The sequence below is a fragment of the Chaetodon trifascialis genome, chromosome 12 (genome assembly GCF_039877785.1).
Source record: "Chaetodon trifascialis isolate fChaTrf1 chromosome 12, fChaTrf1.hap1, whole genome shotgun sequence".
Classification (NCBI taxonomy): Eukaryota; Metazoa; Chordata; class Actinopteri; order Chaetodontiformes; family Chaetodontidae; genus Chaetodon; species Chaetodon trifascialis.
In genome coordinates, this window is record NC_092067.1 from 9,821,565 (window position 1) to 9,845,158 (window position 23,594).

At 45.4% G+C, this 23,594-nt stretch overlaps 2 protein-coding genes across 2 annotated transcripts in view; both read left to right on the forward strand.

The window, feature by feature from the left end:
• The first annotated feature begins 2,276 nt into the window (after positions 1-2,276).
• Positions 2,277-4,299, forward strand: mid1ip1a (MID1 interacting protein 1a). Its single transcript, XM_070976713.1, has 2 exons — positions 2,277-2,405; positions 2,604-4,299. The coding sequence occupies exon 2, from the start codon at positions 2,941-2,943 to the stop codon at positions 3,430-3,432; it is 492 nt and encodes a 163-aa protein (XP_070832814.1). The 5' UTR covers positions 2,277-2,405; positions 2,604-2,940; the 3' UTR covers positions 3,433-4,299.
• A 2,283-nt stretch (positions 4,300-6,582) lies between these two features.
• The window catches only part of LOC139340019 (cyclic AMP receptor-like protein A), a 42,793-nt gene continuing 25,781 nt past the window's right edge, over positions 6,583-23,594 (forward strand). The window contains exons 1-9 of the mRNA XM_070975570.1: positions 6,583-6,784; positions 10,064-10,116; positions 11,126-11,180; positions 12,234-12,290; positions 12,389-12,449; positions 14,607-14,694; positions 17,708-17,797; positions 18,286-18,324; positions 23,060-23,138. Of these exons, the coding sequence (XP_070831671.1) occupies positions 6,704-6,784; positions 10,064-10,116; positions 11,126-11,180; positions 12,234-12,290; positions 12,389-12,449; positions 14,607-14,694; positions 17,708-17,797; positions 18,286-18,324; positions 23,060-23,138 (603 nt within the window). The 5' untranslated portion in view covers positions 6,583-6,703. The remainder of the gene's footprint in view (positions 6,785-10,063; positions 10,117-11,125; positions 11,181-12,233; positions 12,291-12,388; positions 12,450-14,606; positions 14,695-17,707; positions 17,798-18,285; positions 18,325-23,059; positions 23,139-23,594) is intronic.

Below are 23,594 nucleotides of genomic sequence, written 5' to 3' on the forward strand. Positions count from 1 at the left end.
TAACATGCAGTTGTGTTGACAAGTACTAGAGTTCCCACTCAAGCTGCCTGTTCCTATAGTACAGCACCCCACCCCTCCTGTCTTCCTCCTCCTCCACGTCCTCCTCCTCCTCCTCCTCCTCTCTCCCCCTCTCCTTGAAGCCTTGTGGGATGATGATGACACCCGGCGTAATCGGTGGATGCTCAGCTTCTGACATGACACACAATCGAGAAAACCCTTCCGAACTGATCCAGGTTTCATCGTTGCATTCAGGCGCCGCGCGTCCTCTGACAAGTGGAAGGGCCTCTCACAGGAGAATAGAGGAAGTCAGTGAGGTGGGGGCTTGATTGACAGCCCTGTTGAAAAAGCAAACCCAGCTTCTGTTCCTATCTGATCTCTGCTCAGCAGTGGTGCACATTTGCTCTGCTGACCTGCTTTTTTCTCCCTAACTGGATTGCGTTCATGTAGCTTTGCTTCCGAGGCAGATTTGAAAGATTGAGGGGATGAGGCTGAACAGTGACCAGGCTTCAGTCAGCGACAGAAATTATATAATTACATGTGCTCAACTGCAGTGTTCAAGTACAACTCTGAGGTACTTCTACTTTACTTTAGTATTAACAGTTTGCGCTGTTCTACTCCATGAAGTTGAGCAAAATCTTGATATGATTATAGATACAAAACCTATGAACATATCATGATATACGATGAATGGTTGAAGATTAATGGTGTGCAGAGAATACTTAAAGTAAAACCAGCTCCACTTTGCCGAAGTGCATCAATAAAATGCTGCTCACATCATTACGCATCAATAAATAATCCAATAATTTCTAACATAATAATCAAACACTGGCGTTCATCATTCTGTTGCATTTCAAGCACTTTTACTTTTGATACTTTTTGGTGATAATCCTCACATACAGTACATTAGCACAGTTTCTGAGTTCCTCCACCACTGTAATGAACACATTTAAGTACTGTAATTAAGTACAATTGTGAGTTACTTCAATGCAGCGAGAGAGAGAGAGAGAGCAGGGATAGACTAAGAGGAGGCGGAAGTAGGATGGGACAGAGGCAGAGAGAGAAACTAACACAGCAGGTTTTGCCGTCCATGTTCACATTCTCCCCATGCTTGTTGAGCGACAATTTTTGTGCAATGATTCATTTGCCAGGATCTGGAACAAACTGTGCCCATAGACATCTCCACACGGGCACGGAGTATCAGTCAGCCCTCCTTTCTGTGCGGGCCATACCCTTCCACTCTGCCTTTATTTCATTCCTTTGAGCTTACCCCTGCATACACATGGATCTATTTGAAACTTCAGTCATCATGAATCAGTCAAACGTGTTTGTATTGGACACTAGACAGGTGGATTCATTTTTGTTGATGGCCACACAGTGAAAAACATGTTTCTATAGCGTCAGTCTGACAGAGGTGTTTACCAAAGCTCAGATTTCAGAGTGGGTACTACACGTAGGGCATGAAGTACTAACAGCAGGCTGTTTCTGTGTGGGAGTCACCCTGTTTACCAGCAGCCAGAAGAGTGGGGGGAAATCAGCTGTCCACCATCACTGCTGGAAACTGGCTGGCACAACAGTTTGGTTTTAAGTGTAATCTGATAAGCTTGTCAGTACTGTAACTGGCTTGGGCTAAAGTTACCCAGAGGGGAAATATCCAAGCCTGTAATGTCTCCGTAGGGACTGCTAGTTTGGATGTTGTACTCAGTAAAGACCGAATTTGTACTTTAATGACATTTTCGTTCCATGTTTTATCTCTGCAGTTGTGGATGATTGCAGCGAGGATCTGTTTTGTGGTGATGTTAATAGATGTGGCACTTGGACAATTAGTCAAAATGACAGAAAACATATCACAAAAGTTTCACCTAAACCAGCTACACCAGTTACACAACAACAACAACAACAACAACAACAACAACAACAACAACATTCAATAAATAATAATAATAATGTCACATAAAAGACGACTAGTCATGTAACTTAAATATATGGGAGTTATTTTTTGTTTTTTAATGCAGGACTTTAACTTCAAGAATACTTCTTCCGCCACTGGACGTTACACCCTGAAAAGACAAACTACATGAACTCAGTAATTGATTCAAATCGTGATTGCTCGACCACGTGTTACCTCTGTTTTCTGAATGTGAGCCATTCAACAGTAGTCTCGTCATTGGCCAAACGTTCATCTGTCCCGCCTCCGAGAGAACGCATACGGTCATCTGATTGGCTTCAGTGCAAACCCAAGCAGTGGGCCGATGGCTTGGTTAATGAATATGTATGAAACCGGTCCGCTCGGTCGTGCCTCACCCTGTCTGGCTCATCGGAACAGAATGTGGGAAATGCTGATGTAATGTCAGTCTTTCACCAGAAGACAAATCATAGTGTTTACAGATAGGACAGCGCATTGCATGGTAAGTTAAGTTGACCGCTGAACTGGCATCTGCTGTGAGTAAATACGCGCGGGGAAACACGGAGCGTAATCGTCGGACAAACGACAGCTGTTCATTTCTTTAGAACTTCTGTGGAGTTAGATATAGCCCTAACTGTCAGTCTGAAGCCACTCCTCGAAAATGTGCCAAACATCTCTGCTCTGCTGTGTGCTATTTCAGGTCATCTGGGTCCGGTTACAGCTGCAGTGGAAGAACTTGCCAAACAGGTTGTGTAACCGCCTTTAAAGCAAGTGCATCGGTGTATATAAATGCACACCCGTCCTCCCACAACCAAGACACTAAGAGAAAGGCACGAACACTCACCAAGGGGGAAACTCAACCACAAGCGCAGCTCGCCTGATTTACAGGACAGCCAATCCCCGTTGCAGCCTTACAGACAAGCAGACGCTTCTTTAAGCCGATCAGCCCGGAATTAAAGCAGGGCACTCTCAGAGGACAAACAGACAAGGACCATCGCTTTCCTTTCTGCTCCAAAAGAAAATCAACTCTCGCCAAGATGATGATGCAGCTACTAGAAGCCCCCAACCAGAAAAACTCCCTCTTCAACGCCATGAACCGCTTCATCGGCGCGGTCAACAACATGGACCAGACCATCATGGTGCCCAGCCTGCTGCGGGACGTCCCGCTGGAGGAGGAACGGGGCATGAGCTCCCTGAAATCGGACGAGGACGAGGGGGACATGTACAGCTACTACCAGCTGCTCAAGTCCATCCGCAGGGACATCGAGTGGGGCGTCAAGTGCGCAGCGGCCGATGAGAGGCGCAAGGAGGGCATGAAGATCACCCGCATGAACTCGTCCGCATCCATCTCCTCCTCCACATCACTGTCGTCCGAGGAAGATGAGGAGGAGGAAGACGAGGATCTGGAGAAGCAGTTCCAGTTCCACCTTACCGGTCTGCAAGGGGTGCTCTCCAAGCTCACACAGCAGGCCAACTCACTCACCAACCGCTACAAGGAGGAGATTGGGATCGGAGGATGGGGCCAGTAAGCTCGGCACCCGCAGGAACTGAAAGCCCAAGATTTTTATTTTTACTAGACCGGCTGAACTGACTTCTCTTAATAGGCCTTTACTGCTGCTGCTGCCGCTGTCGCTACTGATGAAAGTTACGGACAAACATTTGAATGGTAGCGGCAAGGGCAGCTCATTTCTCTCTTCAGGCCTACATGGTGATGGTCGACTCTGTGCTAAATACTGTAGATGTGTTGATCCTGAAGGAAGCATGTGTGTACTTAACACCGCACTCATCTTTGCACTCCAGAGTGTGGTGCACATCATGCATTCTGCTGCGAGACACAGATGACACATATTTAAACTGTTATTTAATGTGTAATTTATTACCTCACACTGTATGTTTGAGAGCCAGATGTTATTTCAAAGTTGGAGAAGAAGCGGACTGCATGAACTGCAGGACCTGCAGTCTGAACCGCCCCTCTGAGAGAGGGCATACTGACAAGAGATTGAGCTTCCTGTCTGTAATGCCGATGATGTCAGTGGCGTTCAGATGTATGTGTCTGTGTATGATCAGTTCTCCTTCATATCCAATCTGTCTGTGTCTTTAAACTCTGCATGCATGGAAGGAGGCAGATGCTTACTGTATAGCTGCCTGTGATCTCCTGATGCCCTACATGGTCAGTGAACCAGAATCAGCTGACAATCATCTGCATAGGGAATAATGAGGGTTTCCATGAGATGCTTTGTTGTCATCGTCATTTGTTTGCTATTAACATGGTACTGATGGAGATGTCCATCTGTCAAAAGAAGTAAACACTTTTGTACGCACCTTCTGCACCATTTTTTTGTACTGATAGCCTAATATTTGTTTCTAAAATGAATAAAACTTTTATATAAACTTCACTCATTTGTCATGTGTTTTTTCATGAATCTAGTTAGATTGAAAATGAAGCTTTATATCACAGAACAGACACCAGGAAACTGAACTAATACAGGGAATACCTACATATTATAGGTCAGTACTTTGTCACAAAGTCCTATACATCTTGTGCAGAGTATTTTGATACTCCTTCATGCTCAAATATTCCACATAAAAAATACAACAGGAAATGAAATATCTTTCTTCAGGATCATTTTGTTTTATTTAAATTGTTGAAAGAAATTTGAGATGTGTATGCAATATAAACTTAGAAACTGTTGGACAAAACAAAAGCATTAGAAACAGAAACGATATTTCTGCATCTCTTGTTGGAAGAGTCTTCAGTTCTATCCCCTCGGCTCAGAAAACAGGTGTCATCTTCGGCAAAGACGTCCAATCACAACCAGCATGTAAACACTGTGACAAGTCAGTCTTGACTGCTGCCCTCCTGTTGCCAACTGCTGCTCAAGAGTTTGGGATAATGTTCAAGTTCTGCGCCTAAAATGTTCAGCTATTTGGTTTTAGAGGCAGGTCATTTGATTTGTTAGAAACACCATCATTTGCATGCAGCTTCTCTCAGCCACAAGCAACATTGCAAAAAACTGTGTCAAAGGGGAGAGGTGGTTTCAGAATTGCCTGCAGGCTGAGGAATGTTGCCTGTCATTTAAACTTCAAGTGACAACACCTTGACCCACCTGAACCCTGCAACTAAACAGCTTGAAAAACAGGACAGATTGTTCAATAATATAACATCTACAGGGCCATGTTTAACACATCCAAAAGCCATTTTTGCTTTGATTTCTCTCAATCTGACTGTGTGAAGTGGACTCTTTCCTGGCTGGAATGCACTGGAAGCAGTAAAGTTTGCTTTTTATTTTCACATTTATATATATTTAGAAGAAAGATATATGCACACAAGATATATGCACATGCACACATGCATTGGTTTATGCAATACCTTGGCAGTAGGAAAAAACAACAAAACAGATTTTCCACATTGTTGTTTGAATAACTGACAGTGACGGCCTCAAAGGCTACCTGGGGAAATGGTACAGCTGGAGTTTCAGTGTCTCAAAAGGTCAATAGAGTGCAACACACCCACTTTACACTGGCACTCTCTCTCTCTCTCTCTCTCTCTCTCTCTCTCTCTCTCTCTCTCTCTCTCTCTCTCTCTCTCTCTCTCTCTCTCACACACACACACACACACACACACACACACACACACACACACACACACACACAAGAATCTCGTCTTGATGATGACAATTTGTCTCTTTTCAGTGGAAAGACAATAGCAATGGAAAGAGAAAGTCACTTCAATAGATCTCCATGTGCAAGCCATAGTGGACACGTAACACTCTAGCGAATAGCTGATGTTGGCTGTAGCCAGTTGTTATACAGCTACACTCCAAAACACCAATATTTGGAGCACAAGCCTCTTATGTAATCAAAAATGTCAGATTTATTCTAATTGTTATATGTCAAAAAAATAGGACAAGTTCTGTGAGCAATTGTGACTCTTTTCAGTCAATACTTAAAATGACCAATGATTTAGCAAAATGTATTAATGTTATCATTTTTCTGTCTCTCTTTTCAGAGCAACACGAGACAGACTCTGCAGAAAATGCAAATGAAGTCTCACAAAGAAAGCACTCCTCAAACATGCTTTCAGAGACACACCTTGAGAATTCTTTCTTTTCTGTGATTTGGGCTGTTCACAGGCAATGCAGCCACTTCTGTCCACATGTAGGACAAAGGTAACCTGCCTTTTCTGCATTTCTGAGGTTTCTGAAAACAACCACCTTATCATTAACCTTAAAGTGAAGATCTTAACCTTACCCTTAACCTAAAGGTGAGATCCTTTACTTGAACACAAGAGGCCACACCAAAGTATTAAAGTACCCCATTACAAGTAAAGGTTGGGCATGCAAAATCTTATTTATGTAAAAGTAAGAAATTATGAGCTGAAAGTATAGTGTACTTCAAGTATGAGCAGTAAAGTATGCTGATGCATTGACGTGTGGGGAGCATTTACTATTATAAGTAGTTTAATGTGCAACACTGCAATTTATTCTTTAGGCTTGTTTACTTGTAACAAAAAAACAACAACTGCAAAGTAAACCAGTCAGATTGGTCTGGTGAGTTAAAATGATCAATATCCTCCTCTGAGATGCAGTGGAGTAAAAGTGTACTGAGAAGAAAACTTTACAACGTCGACTTTTGCTGCACAAAGCCAAATCCGCAGCTCCTTGCCGACACTTAGCTCACTTCGGGCAGTGGAACTGTTTGTCCCTTTGTGCTCGCCGTAGAAACAGGAAGTACGAGAAAAGATACAGAAAAATCAAAATAAATTGGAACAAAATCATCTCAGAATCATCGTGGCTCGAGATGGACAGTGAACATCCAAAGCCCACGAGTAACGATACCTCCTGCGTTTTCTTTAATACAGATTCAGAAGACTATCGATGCGTGAGTATCGTTAGCTAACGTCACTGTAAACACAGTTTTAGCCTTTAGCTAAGTTGTTCGTCAGCTACACAACGTTTAAGTAACTTGGGGGCTTTGCCAGTCGTGGTTAATTATTTACTCAACCTGATCGCTTTTTTATTGATCGATTGATGAGTTGCTGAATAGAGGCCTGCTTTCTAATGTTAAACTGTAACCGTACAACTGAGCTGTCATTTATTTAACATACTAACTATATTAAGGTTAATTAGCCTGTTGAACACTAACATTATATTGAGACTAATTACTAAAACAGCCCACAAAACTAGCTTTATTTGCTCACTTACTACTGGAGAGCTAGCATTTCTCAGTTGTGTCTGTCAAGCTGACAAGCTAACTACAGCTAACGGACCTGAGCATTACCAACTTTATGCCTTTCAGCTGTTGCTAACTCAGTCATAGCTCATCGTTTTTGTTGTTAATGGTCTCCAGTGTTATTCTAAGATCTGAGTCTCGGACTTGCGGGAAGAGTCTGTTTGTTATGCATAAGATGAACGAAGATAAGCGAAGGTTCAGAGTTTCTTATCTTGACCTGATGCTTGAACCCGTTTGGCCACATCAGATGTTAGCTGAACGTGAAGAAGAGCAACAGATCAACAGTGGGAGAAAGTTGAAGTACAGTATTGAAGGGCATCAGCTTTACTAAAGCTCCTCAGTCCTTTATGCTGCAGCCATAGTTACTAGTTGCTTTTCATATTAAGACTTTATAAACCAAATCCGTGGTTATTCCATAAAAAACAACGCAGCTTTACAAATTAAACTGCCCAGCAGTATTAAAAGCAGTAATGATTTCCCTGCATTGCACAGCATTTAAGTATTGCTCACATGTTGCTGCATCAACAATAATTCTACAGTATTACATCAAAATACTGACCAGGACTGTTTAATGAGTACTTTTACCTTCTGTACTTTAAATATGTGCTGATAATACAACTAGTAAATGATCCAAGTACATCCTCCACCACTGTACAACACTAAATCAGTCGTACAGTGCAGCTGCTTGTAGTCCATTTCACTGATTTCATATGAACTGTGTGAAGCTTTGGTGGTCAGATATTAAGACGCTCTTTGTTTGGGAGGGATGGTGCACTTTTTTAACGACGTCTAGCTCTCCGTCAGTGAAGTTTTCGGTGCTGATTGTTAGCTGCTTTCCACAAAGCATCAGACGAATGAATACAGTGTAATGGTTTGTAATGCTGTTATCTTTGATTGCATTTTACTGTAAGTTGTTCACACCAGCAGGATCACTTTACAGCTTAGTGCAATTTAATATGACGGCACTAACCACAGGGTTGAAATAACACCTGTCTGACAGAGTCTCAAGCACAAGAATTATTGCACAGCATGAGCTTCACAGATGTAACCTAAAGTTCGATTGCACTGAGTTTACACCCTGAGCTGTTCCCTTATCTTCAGAATCACCAATACTGGGCTCGGATCAGTTGTAGTTTGTTGCCGAATCGAGGCTGACAGACGGGCAGGTTAGTTAAAGAAGCAGTGCTGTTTCGGGTGCAGTGAACTTGTTCATGCGAGGCGGCACAGCTTTGCGTTAGGCTGCAGGTTGCAATCTGCTCTCTTGGTCGAACTGTATCAAGGGAAGAATGCTGCAGTAATGCTGTCTTGCCTAGAGCCTGTATCTCTCCAGTCGCTCATAATTATAGATACAGATGGCCCACATAGAAAAAGCCAGCTACACCAGTTTGAGTTCGGTTCATGATTAAGATCAAAACTATATAGACTTAGTTAACAGTTGTTGTTGTTTACTGGACTTATTTGTCCTGTTGGGATTTCATCACTTCATGTTCACTTAAAAAAAAAAAAAAAAAAAACCAAACATTTCTCAGGTCCAGCTTCTTAATTTAGAAGATTTGCTGCTTTTCGTTGTCTTATCTGACAATAAACTGGATAGGTTTAGGTTTTAGAGTGTCAGTCAAACAAATCAGTTTTATGAGATCAAAATGGGGCTTTTGGAAATTGTGAATTGTTTTTTTAAAAAACAGTTTTCTGACACTTTATGGACACGATGAATTGAGAACATAATTTGCTCGTTAATTGACTAATCGTAAGTTGCAGCCCTCATTACTGTACTCATTCAAAGAGAGCAGTCAGATCTTTGTTAATATGATAAGGCTGACTTGACTTTAGCTTTATGGCTCATCCCTTCTCGGTATTCAACTGAGACGAAAATGAGAGGGTTGCTGGTGATAATGTGTTTGCCCATCATTACCATGATACAGATGTTTGTGTGACTTGGGGAGAAAAATCCATCCCAAAAATAGCTCAATGAACTTTTCAAAAAGCAAGATCACTCATGCACTATTTATGAAACAATTTGTAACAAAGTGCAGAGTCTGAGCCTTCGTAACACCGCGGCAGTTCCATGTTGGGAGCCATCATTCAAATGTATTTAAAACAGTGATAAACTGGTAAAACGGCAGTTTGGTAGTGCTCTGTTCTTCTAATGAATCAAACACATTACAGCAAACAGGTGTTTGTATAGAACTTGAAGTCAGATTTCCTGTCTTTTTCGGCAGTCCCTGTGTTCTCTCATGCAACACACGACAGCGGCGTTTTTGCGGAGGTTATTACAGGTTGTGAGAATGATTGAAGGCAGTTGCTGCGACTGCTCCGGCGAAACAGGTGTCTTGACATTGTGTGTTGAAGACCACAGCAATGATGTACCATTCCTTTCATTCCATCCTTCTTCTCCTTTCTCTTTGATGAGCTCTCAGATCAGTTTCAGCCTGAATGTTGCTGTGCACGAAATGTCAGGTTGAAGCCCTGTTCACACTCCCGCCTCTCTATATTTCATTTTGCTCAACTGTCGTTCGACAGCCGTCTGTGTTTTATTGCGTGTTAAAATGCGTGAAACGCATGTGGAAGCGCCGTTCACAAACACCTGAGATAAGTTTGATAACCGTACATGTTTGCAGCTCTCATGATATGAGTTGCTGAAGTGTGTGCAGATTCCATTTTATTATACTTCCTGTACACACATACACAAACACACAGACACGCTTAAACAAATGGCAGTTTGTCAACCCAGTAATTTCTAAGCCTGTGATTATAATGATGGCAGTGCAGTATTTGTATTGCACTTCTCAATAAATTTGCACAGTGCTTTACTTCAAACAGAAACATTACACGGAGTCAGCAGTGCAGATGTCACCTTTCCACTTTAATACATTGTTTATATTATATCTATATGAGCTCGTGGAGTAATGCATTGTTTCTGATTTACAGGTGGTGATTTTAACGGTAAAACGAGCCACAGGAACCTTCTCCTTAGTAGGATGGTAAATATTTGCTCAATTTATTTCTTTCTGCAAAGATACCTTACTTTTATTTCAGCTTCACTGTGCATAGCGACTGTTCTGGAAGAGAAGTTCTGTCCTCTGGTTGAGGACCTATGCAGATCTGTTGCATATGTGTGTCAGCATTACAGTCAAACCTGTAATAGATGTTGGTGTGTGCCTGGCTGTTTGTTGACACAGCGTTTCAGAAGCTGTGGTTGACAGAGTTGTTGTACTGGCCGCACCCTGTATGTCAGAAATGTCCGTCCAGTGATGTAACAGTAGTTTGAGTCTCTCTGTGTTGTTAAAACGTGGTGCTGCAGGTGCAACTGCAGCATTAATACTGAAGATTTGGATTTAAAATGTTTTCTAATGAAACTAAATGATTCACCTCCAGCATTTGATTCGTTCTCTTTGTGCTATTTTTAATTAAATCTGGGCTTTCAGTGTTTTGCAAATCATCCAATCCTGTTTCTGTTTTACACAGCATCCCAACTTTTTTTTTGAGATGTTGTTGCACAATTTGTGCGGTAAATTCAACAATACTTTTTAACAACAAACCTTAAAATAGGGAAATTTGTATGTAGGGAAAAAAGGATTATATCAAAGAAATCTCTGGAGGTTTTCCCATTCATTCAATAGTTAGTTGTTATATTGTCTGTGGCGCCATTTGATGAACTGCATCTTCACATTTTTCAACATTTATCTGTATGGTTGCTTTTTGGCGGGGACCTCACTGCATCAAATGTTTCTGAGCAGGTCTTTGACCGGTTTTCTGAAACTAATGCAGCTTTCATTAGTTTCAATCTAAACAGGCATTGGCTGAAGGGACAGCGATTCTACCTCAAGCAAAAGAAGCAGTTAGAGTAAAGGTTAGAAGAGAGCCGGCAGGGACATGTGCTGGTGTTGTTATGTTGTATTTATGTGCAGTGAGACAGCACTGGTTAGAGCGGTCCTGCTCAAACCGGCGCCCTTGCAGTTAGCGTCTCACTGTTGTCCTCTCTCTCCACAGCGTTTTCATGCTGCTTGTGATCTGGCTGCTTCACAGGTATCACTCTTTGGCTCAGGTAAATTTGCACTACAATGTACAGCATGCTTTGACTCTTTTTTTCCTTCTCTGTTTGCTTCATTGCCACCGGAAATATGTTCAATTAGCCATGGCAAATCTTGGCATAATTGAACCCAATTAAAATGCACAGATGAATCAATTGTGGAGTTAATTGACTCGTGGTCGTTCTGTGATAATGACAGCCGTCTTGTGCTTTCCCCTCTCTCCAAATGAAGAGGTTTGCATTAGACTTTAGGTCTGACTGTACACTGAGTAATATCGGTGAGGCGTTCCTTTTCCTGCACATAAATATGTTTTCTTTCATCCCAAAGGATCAGTGTTTGTTTGAGTGCGCAGCTTGTGTGGTGTTTTTGAAGCCGGTCCAGCACGTCTGTCAGGTTTAGCAGCGCTCCACGTTATCCTCTCCTAATCTGCAGTAAATGACATTTTAACGTGGGGCTCTGATGGATCCTTTTACCTCTGGACCGGATCGCACAGAGTGGCCTCACCTCCTCCTCCTCTTCCTCCTCCTCTGCTCCTCTGACACCACATAAACCCCCTCCTCACCTCCATCCCTGTACAAAGGTTATCCATCAGTCAATATTCGTCAGTGCTCTTTGGCCCTCCTGCGTTCTTTTCCTGGCTCCTGTTCCTCTTTCTCCTCCTCCTCCTCCTCCTCCTCCTCCTCCTCCTCCTCCTCCTCTCTAGCCTTGACAGGGTCATCGCTGGACACAAATTGATTAAGGGCTGCGTGTGCGTATCTGTCTGTCTCTTTACGTCCCCACCACAGCAACAGTTTGTAACCACCCATAGGCTGACAGCTGCCATGCTTTGCAGCTACCCTCTCAAAATTCTGTCATCCTCAGGTTGTTGATTTATTTGCATGTATGAGATAATGACTCAGTGGTTCTTTCACTGAGTTGTCACCCAGGACGTCACATGCCAAGCCGTCAGCCACATCAGCCATCGTTTGATGTATAATTTGCCCTTCTCTTTAAGTGAATATAAATGCACGAGGGGTGTTTTGTTGGAGAATCCCTCCTCATGTCTTCCTCTCATTTTCACTGTGCAGAAGATGATTCTCAGCCTGACTGTAGCTGCCTTCTTTGACAGCGTAGCATATGTCATGGTGAGTTACCCTTGCTGGTTTCATTAACACACACACAGTGTCTTTTTGGGACGGTTTGTGAGAATGTGTCCCTGTGCTGTTCCTCTTTCCCTCCCCAGGGCGAGTCGCATCGAGAGGGATCGCTTTGCAACTTCCAGGCCTGGTGGCTAACGTATTTTGGTGAGACGAAACTTCATTAATTCCTCACTGGCACACATTTAACAACAGTGTTGAGTAAGCCGTCAAGGCTCAAAGGTTCAGCGTCATATATCAGAGTGGAAAATGATATTGCTTCGTCGTTTTGATTCTGGCTTGAGAGCAGAATGCGCCTTGATGCTGATCGCTCTGGTTTATAGCACCATCCTTCACCCAGGGCTTTTGGAAATGCATTGTGGGGAGGTGTTTGCAGAGGAGATGCGAGCTAGAGACTGAGCTTTTTGACAGTGAAAAGGGAACGTTTTTTAAATGTGTAATTGTCGCTGCTATTGCCAGACTTCAGTCCTCAGAGTTAGTGATGAGTCCAGCTTTTTACAAACCTTACTGTAATGTGGAGACTGTTTTATACGTTTAATAGCCTGTTCTCCTGTATTTTTTATTGCATTCATTCGTCAGCTCGGCCTGTGTATCCTATCCTGAAGTTCTGGATAGGCATCATCTGTCAAGGGTGGGAACACAATGGTTAAACTTGCACATCCTTCTGAAGTACTCACACACCCACATCAAAAATAAACCACACCTGAGACAATGATGCAACGCTTGGGAGTCGAGCACAATGCAGTGCACTTACTGGTCCAGTGCGGCCGTTCAGTGTGCCGCCCTCAGACCTGTGTTCCATCGCCGCTCCCTGTATGGAGAGATGATTCTCCTCCAATGACAGTGCAGGACTCCAGCATTTCATGTGGGTTAATCATGCACATCCGCAGGTTCCCAGTATTGGGGTTAGTGGGAAGATTTGCTTGTGATTTGAACTGATGAGGCTGGATTGTTTTTACATTAAAAAGTCATGGCTTTATTTGCATTGCTGGCATTTTGTTGCATTACAGCTGCTTTAACCTTGATTAGCATAAGGATTCTTAGTTAGGACTGGCTGCTAATATGACAGGCTCACCAGGCTTGTTTTATGGGTCTCACGGGGAGGCACACAAGCACACGCACACACTCAGAGGGATACGGGGTAATGGGCAGTGAGTTAGTGCTGCAGGGGTGGGTGCCTGTCACCTCGGTTTATCATGAGGATCCTCACGCTGAGGACAAACGGCCGTACATAAACACCGGCTGAACGGGCACTTTGTTCTGTTGCGAGGCATCAAGTCTAGTGGGAGCTGCATAGCGCAGCTCTGCTTTTAACTCTGACCAATAAAATTTTATGAAATGCGTTTGAAAGGAGGAAGATGGTAGCAGGGGCAGCGTCAGGACAGGTGGTGACGCTGAGCTGTGAGTTGTCGAGTCCCGGCAAAGCTCGGGCAGCTGTCTGGTTATGCAAGACGCGTTTGCTGCTGCGTTGACAATGATTTATTGTGATAATGACATAGACAGCCAGTCGTCTTTTTTTCTTTGTCACTGCACTCTGTTCCTAAAGGTTCATTGAGTGTAAAAGGAGTGTGTGTGTTTTGTATATCTGTGCCTGCATGTGTGGGGCGTTTGTTGTATGAAACTGAGTAAGCTGAGTACGTGGCTCAGAGAATCCATCATTGTGACGACCAGCCCTGCCAGTCCTGTCAACAGATACACAACACACACACACACACACACACACACACACACACACACACACACACACACACACACACACACACACACACACACACACACACACACACACACACACAGACAAAGGAAATGGGCTGAATATGAGGGCAGAAAAAGGGAAGTGAGCTTTCTCGGCTCTTGTCTCGCTAAAATACACTCTTTTCCCTCCGCTGACTTCGCCTTCCTTTCCCTTCCTTCGTTTCTTCTTTTCAGTTTCTTTACAGTCACGCTAGTCCACTCTGTCCCCTGTCCCCCACCCCCACACGCCGCTCTCCTCCTCCTCTTTCTCTTTTCTTCCTCCCCCGCCCTCACTCTTGCCTTATCTCCCTCTGCTTTTCCACAGTTCATCATTATCTCTCTCCGCGCTCCCCCCTCTCATCCATCACCCTAAGCCACAGGTTTCCCTCATATTACTGCGGAATATGCCTTCATTTATCAAAAAGTGGAACACACGCACGCACGCACACTCACCCTCTCATACATAGGTGTGTGTTCAGACACATGGTTGCGGATATGCACTTGTGTTCTGGGGGAGCCGTGTTGTAATTTGACCTTGTTGTCTTTCTTCGTGTGTGTGTGTCTCTGCAGACTGGAGTGCCTTGGCCTGGGTGTGCCTCATCACACTGAACCTGTACCTCAACCTGGTCAGAGAAGTAAGCACCAACAGATATGAAATGTGAGTAGGGGACCTAGAGCTGCAATTAACAGCTATTTCTTTCATCTTTTTTATTCAATATTTTTGGATTTCAGATGTCATGTTTTGTCCAACGCACAGTCCAAAACCCAACGTTGTTAAATTTACAGTGTTTCTAAAGCTGAGAAAAGTAGTGAATCCTCACATTAGAGAAGCATTTTTGTTTTAAAAAAAGAATTAATTAATTAGCAAAAGAGTTCTTTTTCTGATGATCCACTAATCAATTAATCGACTAATTATTTAAACTCAAAGAAAACTCCACCTCTCCACGTCTGTGTCTCCCTTTGAATGCGTATTTGTCTCTTGCCTTGTTGCGGCCATTTCCCTCTGCGTGTGTGTTTGTGCGTGTGTGCATGTGTTTGGTCTGCCAGAGCATGTGTCTCCCCGCAGAGCATTGACAGCCCTCCACCCCCTTCCTCCTCCTCCTCCTCCTCCTCCTCCTCCTCCTTTTCTGTTCCAGCCAGCCGACGCTCTAATTGAAAAGGGAGTGAGTGTCAGCCGTTAAGTGTGTGCGCTTGTGTGTGTGTGCTTGCGCGCCCATCTTCACGCTTTGTGGCTCTATGTTTCTGTCGCTCAAACTCCCATGAGCACTCTCCACGGCGCGAGTGTGAATTTGCTTGTGTGTGCGGGAGATATTTTCTCATTTTCCATGCCTAGCGCGGAGCTTTGTGACACAAACACGTATTCTAAAAAAAAAGAAATAATAAAATGTATGCACTCTGTGGGCGGAAAAGAACGCTTTAACAAGTTAGCGCCGACTCTTTTTTGCAAGTCGTTGTTCGTGGTTGTATCCTGTACATGTGTTTAGGTGTGCACAGCCCACCTACCCCTCTGTGTGCGAGGGGTTGGTCCGGCGGTAAAGCGCCCCCCCCCCCCCCCCCCATGGGAGTTTCCTTGCATTGATTAGCAATAAGCCAGAGGATATAATGGTAGTATAACTCAGAGGAAGACAGCTTTATGGAAGCAGGAAAGGGGGCAGGCTAGGGGGCCAAAATCGGCTCACGTCAGAGCATTGTCAGCTGGCTGCCTCTCATGGGTCCAGAGGGACTGGGTGGGAGGATGATATGTCTGTATTTGTGTGTGGTGCTGGTCACACATGATGAAGAAAGACAACAACAGCAAAAAACACACTTAATGGTTGAGATCGAAGCGAAGTCAGAGCATCGTCGCGTATTGACTGTGCATAGTTAAGCTGTGTGTGTTTAGGCAGGGGGTTGTGGGGCTTTGCATGCATGCACAATTACCCCTCAGCCCCCTAACCCAACCTCCCACCCTCTCCCCCTCTCACACGCACACAGTGACGGCACAGTGTGATGGTTTATAAATGAACAAATCGCCAGAGGAGATGGAGAACGGGGGCTGGATGATCTAAGAATGATTGAAGTGGATGCAAGAGATGATGGGAAGTGTGTTTGTGTGCATGTGTGTTTATGTGCGCTTGAAGGACGGATTCAGGCGAGCGGTGTGAGACGGTGAGAAATGAGATTGAGCCTCGACAGAGATTTCTACACGAGGCGTGCGTGCGTGCGTGCGTGCGTGCGTGCGTGCGTGCGTGCGTGCGTGCGTGCGTGCGTGCGTGCGTGCGTGTCTGCACAGCCACGGGTGTGTGCGTGCAGGTGTGTGAAATGCAGAGCGCATGGCAGTCCTGCTGTGCCTCATTAAGCCCATGTTGCGCGCAGCTCCGGACCTCGTCATCTCCCTCTCGAAGCGCTGCGAGTGTGTCGGGTATGTGCTGCGGCGCGTGTGTGTGTCTGAGTTCTGTGAGCTCTCGACATTGATTTCCTGACAAGCCCCCCCTGCACCAGTCGTCATGCCATGGACTGGCAGCACTGATTTCACCATTTGTATCTCTCCTCCCACCACCACACAGACTCTCTCTCTCTCTCTCTCTCTCTCTCTCTCTCTCTCTCTCTCTCTCTCTCTCTCTTTTGCTCTTTTACTCGCTCAGTTTCCGTCTCTTTTTCAGCGCTTTCAGCATTTCCTTATTCTCCCGTTTCTCCCTCATTTTCCCTTTGCCTCACACTCCCTATTGTGTTTGGTCTAAACGTCACTCTCTCTTTCTGGATCCATGCATTTCCTACGTCTCTTTCCCACTCACGATTCTATTTAAACCACCAGCCCATCTCTCTTTCTCCACCACCACCACCACCACCCACACACTCTCACGCTGCTGTCTGTCAGATGGGGGCAGAGTCAGGGATACAGTGTGCCCCAGTGAAATAAGAACGAGAAAGTGTGGGTCTGTCTGTCTGTCTGTCTGTCTGTCTGTCTGTCTGTCTGTCTGTCTGTCTGTCTGTCTGTCTGTGTGTGTGTGTGTGTGTGTGTGTGGTGCACAACTCAAGAGGGATTGAGTGTATGTCAGCCGTGTCGCTACCGCTCGATTGACCGCACTTGGAACAAGTCAAGGCAGGACTTCCACTCAATTGACCGGGCGACGCTGTACGCTCTATAAAGTATTGACGCCCACACCAATGCCCAAGACACTGGAGCACACACCTCATCTGTCTCACACACACACACACACGCACGCACGCAGGCTATGTTCAGTGATTGAGATTTTTCACATTTCTGAGAAAGCTGCCACTGATCCTATCATTTTTCAGTCACAGCCAGTGTAAGCCCGCTTTCTTAACCCTTCTCCTAAAAAGATTGTCTGTTAAAAGTTTTTTTAAAAACGTCAGCTCTGTGTTCAAATTTTAGTCACCAGCACCCACCGAGCGAGAATCCGCATCCTGTTTGTGGTTTTGATGCAGACATCTCTGCAAATCATCTTTTCCACAACAGTGAGGGTAATTATGGTTTATATTACCATGAGTAATTGGCAGTCTGGCTGTATAGGCATTTGTCTGCACCTGAAAAATGACCCCGATTTGAGCGCCAACAAAGGGATGAGCTGAAGAAGAAAAGAATTGATTTAGTTATAGGGTTTTTCTCTCAGGGGAAAAGCTCCCCAGTCTTGGTGCACATAATGAAATAAATGTCTGCCTTTTATCAGGTTGTACCATCTGATGGCGTGGGGGGTGCCTCTGGTCATGGCCTCTTTGCCGCTGCTAAAGGGTTACTATGGCCCCGCGGGGGCTTGGTGGTGAGTACAGCCAACTGTCCAGCTACTGCATCATTTTTATGTTTTTTTTTTTTTTCAGCCAGCGACTGCATATTTTTTCCTAAATGTCTTTAGCCTTGGCTTCATTCCAGCTCTAGAAAGGCTCCTTCCCTCATAAGATTTTATGCGATCAAAATTGGCAATTATCAGCACATCTTTGAAAAGTAAAACGCCCCCTCAGACTCTCCAGTTCTTGTGGTGAAAAGGTAGGCCATTATTTGTTTGGAGGGTAGTTAAAGGGGTGAGGAAAAGGGGAAGAGGCCGAGGAGAGGAGGCGGTGGAATGAGAATTGGGACAGAGCCTTAATCTCCGGGCTCGGCTCTCTCTTTCCACTCTCGGCTTATTAATAGCTACAGCTGCACAGCTTTTCCCCTCCGCAGTCACACAAGTCTCTCTTCCGCTCTCCCTTTCCTTTGTAACCCCCTCATCGCTCTCTCTCTCTCTCCCTCCCTCTCTCTCTCTTCCCCCAGCTGGATCACAGAAGATCACGTAGCCTGGAGATTTGGGATGTAAGTAGACCCTTTCAGCGCCGGCATCAAAGCTTCCCTCACTGGGGGAGATGGGGAGGTGGAGCGGGGGAGGAGGGCTGTCTCTGCGGGAAAATGTGAAGGGTTGCATGTCAGGGGAGCCTGCAGGGTTTTTTCCCTGTTGGTGCAAGGCCAAGATGTGTGTGTGCGCACGTGTGTGTGCATGTGTGTGTGTGTGCTCGCGCATACGGGTGCACATATGGATGTGCCTGTGTCTGCCTCTGCCTTGTCAGATTTAGGGGAGTTGCTACACTGTGTATTTAAGTGTTTAGGACGGCTATGAAGGATTATGCCTGTCGACTGCTTTCTGCAACTGGCCCTAAGTCTGCGAGGGCTCTGCCAATCCCCGGCGCAGACGCTCAACCACACACACACACACACACACACACACACACACACACACGCGCACACGCACACAACAACACTTTGCTATGAGCCAAGGTAATCGCGTTGCTGCTCACAGCATCAGCAGGGAATCAATCTTTCAAAACAAATAAGCATGCACACACGCAGACCGACTCACACGGAGACAAACACACACGCACACACACACACGTGCGGAACAACACAGAGCTATCAGCTGTGCTAAACGAGCCTGTGTCTCTTTTATCAGCGCTCCTCTGCTCCGCGGCTCTTTCTAGTTTTCCATGCTGTCGTGGCCCAGGGGGACGAGCTGCTCAGAGGATCAGGGAATCTTCATTAGCTCTAATTACATCAAACCAGACGAGAGATTAGAGGCCAAGGCAGAACCCGTTAAGGAGGAACGACTCGGCTCAAACACACGCGCCCTGCCGACAGCTCGCTGGGAAAAGGCGCAGGAGAGCACAGGTTTTAGTATTAAAGGTGAAAAGTGGAAAAGGTGGGAGGGGAGACATAAGGGGCACAGTTAGAGAGACAGGGAATTACTCAGCAGGAGAAGGAAAGAGGGGTGGCACAGCCGTACGGGAAGAAGAGGAGAGTGAGAGAAATAGATTGCCCTCGTCTCTGCCCACGCCCCGTAGTGTGTCTTCATCAGAGTTCAGCGAAGCGCACAGGCAGGACGGAGGAGGCGGGGGGGGGGGGGGGTCGGAGGAGGAGGGTGTGCAAGGGGATGAAAGAGGAAGGAGAATGAAAAGCAGAGGACAGCGTTTTGTGATGGAGGTGCAGAATTTCAGGGGTTGAGTCAGCAATTGGAAGCACTCAAGCTTAGCTGAGTCACCGCTCTTAGAGGTCCCCATCGGTGTGTGTCACGGGCCCCGGTCAGACATAGCACTGAACAACTTAGACAACTGCATCCAAACATGAAAGCTTATAATTACCAGGGCACTTACAGCGAGCCAGCAAGCTGTTGGAGTAGTTGGTCAGCCTGTCCGCCTCTTTGGTCAAAATTTCCAGAGATTTATTGCCTTTCAGGAAATTTTGTGCAAACATTCGTGGTCCTCAGAGGATGAATCCCACTAATCCCAATGAGTGACTGATTTATTGTCTCGTGCCACCGGCAGATCAAAGTTTTCACTTATTCATTGAAATATCTCAACATCTATGAGCCTGACTGGCACAAAATGCATTACTGACATTCATGGTTCCCAGAGATGAACCAAAAAATAGCACTTTTGTGCCTTTTTTTCCTTTAAAGCAATCTCATTGGGATTTCATGCCATTAACAGGTAGTTCAAAGCGGAGAGATAACAGGAAATGAAGGGAGAGAGAGATGGGGAATGACATGCACAGAGTTCCCCCGCTGAATTCAAACAGGGGACATTGTGGTTTGCATGTTAAGGCCATTACGGCGATCAGACCTATGTGGTCTTCAGTGATGATTAAGTAGCTAGAAAACTAATAACGTCCCAGTCAGTGTCAACTCTGCTTTGTCTTTAGAGATAATTAGCAAGAGTTAGCATGCAAACACACATTATACCTGCCAAACATTATGTAAACATGGCCATTGTGAGCATGTAGATGTTAACATTTAGCTCCAAAGCACAGGCTCACTGTGTGGCTGTGCGTCTTGTTGCTTTTTCCCTTTTACATTAGTCCACACAGTGAGACACAACCTCCACACCCTGCTCCTCTTGGTCTCTGCGCCTCCTCCTCCCTCTCTGTCTCTCGGGTTGCCCCGTCCTTGTCTAAGTGGATGAACAGGTAAATCGGGATCTTTCACTCAGCTGCAGGATCTTGTTGGTCAAAGTTGACGGCCGTGTTAGTTGCGCAGTAACCGGCGCACACGGGCCCCCGCCGTGCTCTCATCTCCCACCGAGCACTTCAATTAAGGCTCCTCTCGCCCGAGCCTCATTCTTCACTTCAGAGCGGTGCTGGAGGGAAGGCCAGACGGAGGCTGAGAGATTGAATCTCTGCTCGTCTGTGATGATCTTTCTTTCTGTCAGTGTCAGGCTTCCACACTTGCTCACTGTTGTCCTCTCAAAACCCCTCTGTGGTTATCTGTCTTTCTATCCACCCTCCCCTCGTCGATCTGATGGCTGCAGCTTCTTTCTGCTATTCCTTTCATCCTCACCGTGACCTTATCGCTCTCCCTGTCTTTTAATCACCCAATGCTTCTTTCTTGTTCCTGCTCTTTCTGGTGCTGACCCACAATCGGCGGTCATACGTCCAGCTTTCCATCCTCACCTCTGTTCTTGTCTTCACTTTCATCATCCCCTGCCCACTCTGAATCTTCCCTCTCTCTGCCTACATTTCGTTCTCTCTCTCTCTGTCTCTCTCTCATTCTTTCCCTCCCGTCTCCCTCGCTCTCGCTCTCTCTCCGGGTAGTGCTCAGCTGTAGAGCACAGCGGACTCTAATGGCAGATCATTATCATGCTAATTAGAGCACTTTGTAGCTGCCGCCCGTCATTCTCTCCTCCCCGCAGCCCCCCCACGCTATCGTTAAAAAGGCCACCCCCTCCTCTCCCCTCTCCGCCAACTCGCCCACCCCCCCATCTCGTCTCTCCATCATTAGCGGGACGTGCGCTGGTGTAATTGGACGCTGTTTATTCCGGAGAGCGGGTTATTAAATCACATCGAGGTGACGTTCGCGCAGGTCTCCCCTGAAACGCTTTCATCATTGTCCCATGACGTTATTGAACCTGCGTGGACGCGCACACACGCACGCACACACATGTTCAAAAAGCGTGTTCTTTGTATATCAATGTTCTCTGCAAGATGTGAAAGAACACCGGGTGTAAAGCGGCTTTTCCCTGTTTCCTGCTGTGAAACAAATGCCTGCTATTTCGGATTCCCCTGCCAATAAAAAGTTTAATTTGATAATGATCAGTGAGATTTTTTTTTTTCAACCCGCAGGCTTGGAAGACAAGTGTGGACAAAGTTAAATTAGGCCAAGGACCTAATATTTGCCTTTTTAGATGCTGTCAAAGTTGCAGTTTATAGCACACACCAAGGACTTTTCGGGCGCTGTGTTGGACATTTATTCCCAATCCATTTTCCTCTGAAACCGTGTCTGTATTTATGGGTCACAGACAGATTCAGCCTCTTTGTTTTGAATGTCAGTTGATTTTTTTCCCCCCTCTGTGTCGTGATTAGGTCTATAATTACTCTTGATGTTCTTCCTTTGCGCAATCCAATATGTGTATCACATAGGTGCATTTGGCCAGGGCCTCCCAGCCTGTGCCAGGTGCTCTGGAGGACTTGGCTGTCGCACAGAACGGTCTCGTCTGCTCGGAGTTACTGAGGCTGAACAGAGCCGTGGTGGCCAGGAACCTGTCTATCAAAGCGAGACAAAGGCCCGTTTCATGATTACAGGGAGAGGTTGAAACTCCTCGGAGCTTACATCACCTCCCAAGAGGTTGCGCAACACAAGGCTGCCATTCCAACAAAGCCATCACCCTCGCTCGTCTCGCTCTCTTTCATCCGCTCAGAAATACCTGACATGTTATTTTTCTCCCCCGCGCCTCCCTTGATTGTCAACCCTTCATCCCATAGGAATGCCATGCATTTCCGGTGTTGTGACTTTGGTGGCATTATCTTTTGTTCTTTGTCCCCCACTCTCTCTCTCTACTCACTGAAACTATGTGCAGTGAAGGCCAGAGGTGCTGAGTCAGGCCCGTTCCACTCTGTGCTGTTTATGTACGTGCAAGCTGTGTGTCCTCTGTACATCAGCGATTTACAATAATGCTGCCCAGGGTCCACCAGCTGAGCAGTCTAACCTGTGCAGAAATGTAATTAAATGTGCAGTTTGGTCTAGTGGGAGAGGGCTTTTAGGTGAAGACATGAGCAAAATGAGGATGGTTTCATGTTTAAAACAGAGCAGCAAGATAATTTAAAGGCTGAGTAACAGTTGTTTTGCTGTAAGTGGAACATCAGAGCAGATGTTTTGTACAGGTCCCCACAAAAACTTACCTAATGGCCTTCTCAGATTACACTCCTGCAGAGAAAATCTTATTAAATGAGCTTCTGTGGTCTAATCTGCTAAGACAGCCCTAATATATAATCACTGGACTCCTAGTATGCTGCTACGACCTGTCATGCAATAAACTTCATCAGGATATATGACACCGTGTGTGTGGATTTAGAAATTAAATGAAACCTTGTGTGTTTCTTTCTTCTCCATTTGACATTTTCCTTTGGCCTAAAGAGTACTCCACAACCTCCCGTTTCTGCTCCTGAAGCAGGACTACGAGGAGGCCAGAGAAAAACAACCCTCACAGACAAAACAACAGGAATGATCTTTTAATGTCATTGCTCATTTGGAGTTTTCTTACCACCCGCTCGTGTTTGTGCTTTGCAGATGGTACGTGCCTCTGTTCAGCCTCATTTTCCTGATGATCTGCTGCTACGCCAGGATCATCTACGTGGCCAATGAGAGGGTGAGTGCTCAACACGGGGCCAGCCGTCAGCAGCAGCAGCAGCCGCCCAAGACACTGGCAATTTAGCTGAATCCAAATGCATTGTGACCTTTGAGAAAAGTGACATTAAAGTGAAAGCTGACATCTCTGAGAGCTCAGGCGGGATTGCCGTGTGTGCGTTCGCATATTTCTGTTCTTGGAGGGAAAATCAAGTCTGTTTCTAAGCTGTAATGCATGTTTACAGCACACGGGTTGGCTGATAATTTTATAGTTTTCTTTTCAAATACATCCCACCAACCTGGCGTTCGTTTAAAACCCGTCTGATGAACTCACTGCATTGCCAGATGTCAGCAATTCACTTGGTGAGGCCAGTCGAAAACTCTTATAGACCGAACCAATAAAAAAAGATCCAACATGCAATAAACCTAATTAGTCTTTAAAGCTATTGATTACTCAGGTCACGTGACGTGTTTGTGT